General features: G+C 32.2%; 1 protein-coding gene across 1 annotated transcript; it reads left to right on the forward strand.

The window, feature by feature from the left end:
- Nucleotides 1–562: 562 nt before the first annotated feature.
- LOC108379277 (octopamine receptor beta-1R-like) lies at nucleotides 563–5099 on the forward strand (the record flags this gene model as incomplete). Its single annotated transcript, XM_017635616.1, has 3 exons — nucleotides 563–699; nucleotides 3060–3242; nucleotides 4946–5099. Coding segments are annotated over 3 exons (474 nt in total), but the record flags the coding sequence as incomplete, so codon positions are not given.
- Nucleotides 5100–5405: the final 306 nt, after the last annotated feature.

Genomic DNA, 5405 nt, shown 5'->3' on the forward strand with positions numbered 1-5405 from the left:
CTGTCTTGCAAAACGAAAATAATAATCAGTCCATTTGCACAAAACACTTCGCCTTAATTAGTTCTGAAGCTCGAATAGCGGAATGTACAGTAAAAAAGTAATGCTGTGCAGTTCACAGGACATTTCGTTTGGCCAAAATCACAGCCAACTACAGAGTATCTGCGTCTAATGCAGCGCAAAGTTTTTTAAACATCTTGAAAGTAATTAAAATCGACTGACCACGTTTGTAAAGGTCAGAATCGTGTTCGTTACAAGTTGTGGCAGCTAAGGCCAATTTGAAGCAAATCGACGCATCCGCTTTTAAGTGAGTGCAACATAAAAGCATTCGACTGTCACTGCTTTCAGCGAGTTTGAGAAGAAGGTAATTTTCAATTACAATTTTTATTTGTTTACCAAACTTTTTTTTTTACAAAGAGGACTGTTTTAGTTTTGATTAGCTTATAGTGTGACACTTTTAATAGAGTGCAACCCGTTTTAGTAACAATGTTTAAAATTTTACGGATACACTTTGTAACACTTTTTTATGCAATTGATCAAATCTTATATGTCTTTTTTTTTACAGATTTGTGAATTTAAAGTTAATAAAGCGTACGCCATTGTTAGTTCATCGATGAGCTTCTGGATTCCTGGCTTCGTTATGGTTTTTATGTATTATCGCATTTATCAGGAGGCAGTCCGGCAGGAGCGTCTTGTTTACAGGTAAGACGCAAACAAGTTGAACTAAAACACTATTTTGATTTTTTTGCTTTGCTAACTTTTTCATCCTAAAATTTAATTTAATTTAATTTTATTTTATTTTTTCACTTTGCTTAAATTTTCATTCCAAAATAAAATAAAATAAATTTAAATTTTATTTTATTTTTTCACTTTGCTTAATTTTTCATCCTAAAATTTAATTTAATTTAATTCAATTTTATTTTATTTTATTAGGAACTTCTTTTATCTAACGGAAACATACATATACTGAATAATCTGAATTTGGCACAAATATCAATGCAACACTTGCTTTATCAAGCGGAACATTTTCTTTTGTTTTTTTAACCAGAAGACGTTATGCCCTATGCTATGATCGAAGATACAAAAATCTTGCTGTACACATTTCTGGAAACACTTCTTTCACTAAAAAGCAGCTAGAAAGCTTCGATTTGTTGCATTGAAAAAAGCGTGGCATCTACTGTAAGAATCGTAGGTCCGTTTTAACTTTCCTTTTCACTTATATGTACATTAGGAGGAATAACATTTTTTATATTATAAAACAGCTGCCAAAATACTTCGGAAAATATTAAGATTTACGTGAGTTGAACCGATTTGAAAATATCTTAAAAAACGAGTTTTATATTAATAACTTAAATGACACTATTCCTCATACTGATGCGAAATAAAGTCAATTGACATTGTTACCCTTTCAAAAGCAAAATAAAGTCAATAAAAAGTTGGAAATAAAATAAATGATGATATTTCTACATTCATAAATGGAAATAGCGTCATAAATGCTTAAAGTATGTCGATTCAAAGAAAAAATGTTGTTCTTGCATCGTAAGTATGAATATTGTTACAATAAACATTGCCCCGTAAGTTTTCATAGATGAAAGAGGTTATTGCCATATCCTCAATGCTATTAATTAACGCACAATCATGAACCACCACCAATTGATTTTGTTAAAAAAATTTAAAATTACGAATATAACAAAAACACGATGCGGAAAACTAAACGCAAAAAGAGCTGGAATACGAGAAATATTTAAAGAAAGAATGTAGAAATGATCCAGTCTGCGAAATAGTGTCAATTGACCTTATTTCCTTTGATCTTGTTACCTGTCACCGCAAAAAAGCTTATCTTGTTCGCGAGCTCTGTGGGTAACTATGCATTACAGGAAGCTGAGTACTTCGTCACAAAAACGGATATAGCCACTTTAGTTAAATCATACAACTAGATAACGAATTCGAGGCCCATAGATCGATCGCTGAGTGGACGATGGACCTATCTCAGCAGCCAGTTTAAAAACGCCCTATCTCAGAAAACTTTTCAATAATGCCCTATTTCAGAATTCGGGTCCAAACCGCCTTATCTCAGCGTATTTTCAATATATTTTTAGTTCAGATCGGGCGTTTACGAACCAAGTTCAGAGATATGGCCTTCTTCAATCAGATTCTGAAATCGGGAGTTCTTCTTTTTCTTTCTGAGATAAAAATGTTAGAAAATTTTCCTTTAGCTCACAGTGGTCCCTGAGCACGATATCCCTGCACAATAATCAAAAATTCCCGTATTGCTATGGAAATCGCTGATTTACAATTTGAGGTTAAATTTCAGAAATTAAATATTTTATGGAAAAGTCAGGGTATCGGTTCGAAAGTTTAAGCGTATGGGTTTTCAATATTGCTGATAAAGAATCAAGTGTCGCAATGACAAAAATTCAAAATGGCACGTGTAAATTACAAGATTTCTTTTCTTAAATTTTGGCCAAATATTGCAACTTTAGGCGCAGTGTGCCTATAATAAATTCCGATTTATGATAAAAAAGTGAAAACTTTCACGCATTGTTGAAAGTTTATTAAAATTATGATGTGGATAGGCAAAATCTTATTGGAATTTAACTACCACTGATTGATTCTAACGTTTGGGTATAGTTTTGCTGTGGCTCAAAAAGGACTGCTTTTCTGAATTGAAAATAACGTGGCAATTGTGTTTAGATATTGGCGATTTCACAACCCCTGAGTCCAAAAATCAGCATTACAGTAAGCAAAAAGGATTGCCTACTGTACGAGTATACACTAATATATGTACGTATTTTTACAAATACGCATACGGAATATTCTAGTACAGTAATGATTACTGAGTAATAATTTTCGGCTGCCTTGGTTTACTATAAAGTGTAGCTAAAAATAAATTTAACTTTCAGCTGATTTTTTTTTTTTNTAGCCGTAGCTTTCGTTAAGGCGAAAAACATATATTTAATACGTGCGCCGGGTATTTAATGTTCGGCTCTGCCCGAACTTAGACTTTCTTACTTGTTAAATAATAAAATTTTTTTTTTCTGTTTTATTTCTTATATTTTCAGATCCAAAGTGGCTGCCTTGCTGTTGGACAAACATTTGCAGATTAGCCAAATACCCAAACCACGCCCGAGCATACAAGTCGAACAGTCGACCATCACAACAATGCGTCGTGAGCGGAAAGCCGCACGCACGCTAGGCATTATAATGAGCGCATTTTTACTGTGCTGGGCGCCGTTCTTCCTATGGTAAGTTGGAAAAATATCCAAATATATGTATCTATGTACATTAGGGTGGTCCTTAAATGTAGAAAGAAAATTTTTACAACAGATTTCCTAAGCCTCAACCCCCAAGTCGCACAGTGAGGTAATTGATATCGGAGATGAATTCAAAAAATGAATTTAAAACTACGAAGAAGTTTTTAGTACCATATGAAAGTAGATAAAATTCTACATCACTATGTATTCAATTGTCAGAATTAGCTCTAGAATCACGAAACAAAGACCTTAAGAGCTAAAAATATTCTCTATTGGTGTCGCAAGTGCAGCAGAAAAAAGACGAATGAAGATATATTCAATAGATTTTTGATCAGTTGCGACCCTTTTATATCAGGTATGAGAAAACTATCCCAAAGAACTTGGAGATTTTCCCGAAAGAAGCAAAACATTTGATAATTATGAAGAACTGTGATGATTAAGATGTTGATAGCGATGACAGTGACAATGACGCAAGCGAAGATGATGATTGTTTATATTAAAGGTTCTATTCTTTAAACTATTTTCTAAGCTTTACGAAAGTATAGAGAAAATTTGTACCTATCGAGTTCATTAATATATGAAAAATTACCTATAAATGACAATGACATTTACTTTTTCATAAACAATTAACAAAACAGTTATTATTATTACATTACTTGGCAACGTAGCTGAATAAATCTGCCTTACGAAGAAATCTTTTAAAAGTATTACTTCCGTTGATGATGAAAATAGTGATGAAGATAATGACGAGGATAACTATGATAATTATAGTGATGATATTTAACGAATTATTAATAATAAAAATTATTTATAAGAACAACAACTAAAATCTCACTTTTTCGCTCTTTGCTAATGCCATAAAAACCTTAATAAAAAAAAATTTCCCACTAAAATATTTTCGGATTTTTCTTTTTTACCTTCCTTTTATTAGCTCGGGGTGTAACTAAATAAAAGATGCAGCGATTTCTGTTCTCAAGTTACATACCTGATGACAGAACGAATGGCAATTATAATAGGAAGGGTTTAGTTTTTTAAACTATAATTTTATTTACTTTATGTGTTGCTAGTTATACAAATACATCAAAATATTTTAAATTAAATGAGCGTATGAATTGAATTGTTTCAGGGTCGATTACCCCACTGTGCGTCGATGCTATTATAGTCGAAGGTATTACATTTTATATATGTCGCACAGGGGCCAAAGTTCAAATTACCCTGTGAAGACGTCATAACCGACTCTACCAAAATTTATATGTGATATCCTCTATTTTAGGTAATAAATGAAAAAATAATAATGTTTGAGTCCATAGAGGCAACTGTCCTCTGACCTCTTTGCGATATGCCTAAACCGACTCCAATCGGGACCAAAATTTATATGTGATATCTTCGACTATGGCAGTATCGACATGGTGATTGCGGCTTTGGATATCTGATGTAAAATTTGCTTCCTACATTTGAGGATCACCCTAGTGAACATACATACATAATATGTATGTATATTTGTGTAAAAATAAACAAATAAATAAATTTTAAATTACCTTATTAATGAACAATCCCTCGCATAACTTTCTTTCATAAAAAATGCCTTGCATTTCTGTTTTTTCTGGCTTATTATAAATATTTATGTACATAAATTATTTCTAATACACATACATATATTTTTGCTTGTTGTATTTTTCTTTTCCAAAACAAAGGTATTTGGCATCCACGCTCTGTTCTAGTTGTACCACACCACGCATTGTTGTCGGTCTGCTCTTTTGGATTGGCTACTTCAACTCTGCCTTGAATCCAATCATTTATGCTTATTTCAATCGCGATTTTCGCGGCGCTTTCAAGGAAACGCTAAAGGTAAGTTTAAAGTTTTGATAAAAATTATTTTTAGTTTGCAGTGTTGATAGATGCTGCTTGCCGCTTGTAAAAATAAAATGCACTTTTTAATTGGAAACATGATGTCGAATAACTCAATAAATACCTACATGAAAAACTCATTTATTATAACACCATCTGCTATTCCTAAAATGCTTCAAACAATTACTTTTACACAAACAACAACACTTGAATAGTTGTATATACTTATACAACTTACATATGTATATTTTTATGATTTTCAACTTATACACGTGTACATATATATAAAGAACGAACTACATATGA

The sequence above is a fragment of the Rhagoletis zephyria genome, unplaced genomic scaffold (assembly GCF_001687245.7).
Source record: "Rhagoletis zephyria isolate East Lansing unplaced genomic scaffold, Rhagoletis_zephyria_1.1 Rzeph_scaffold_16041, whole genome shotgun sequence".
Classification (NCBI taxonomy): Eukaryota; Metazoa; Arthropoda; class Insecta; order Diptera; family Tephritidae; genus Rhagoletis; species Rhagoletis zephyria.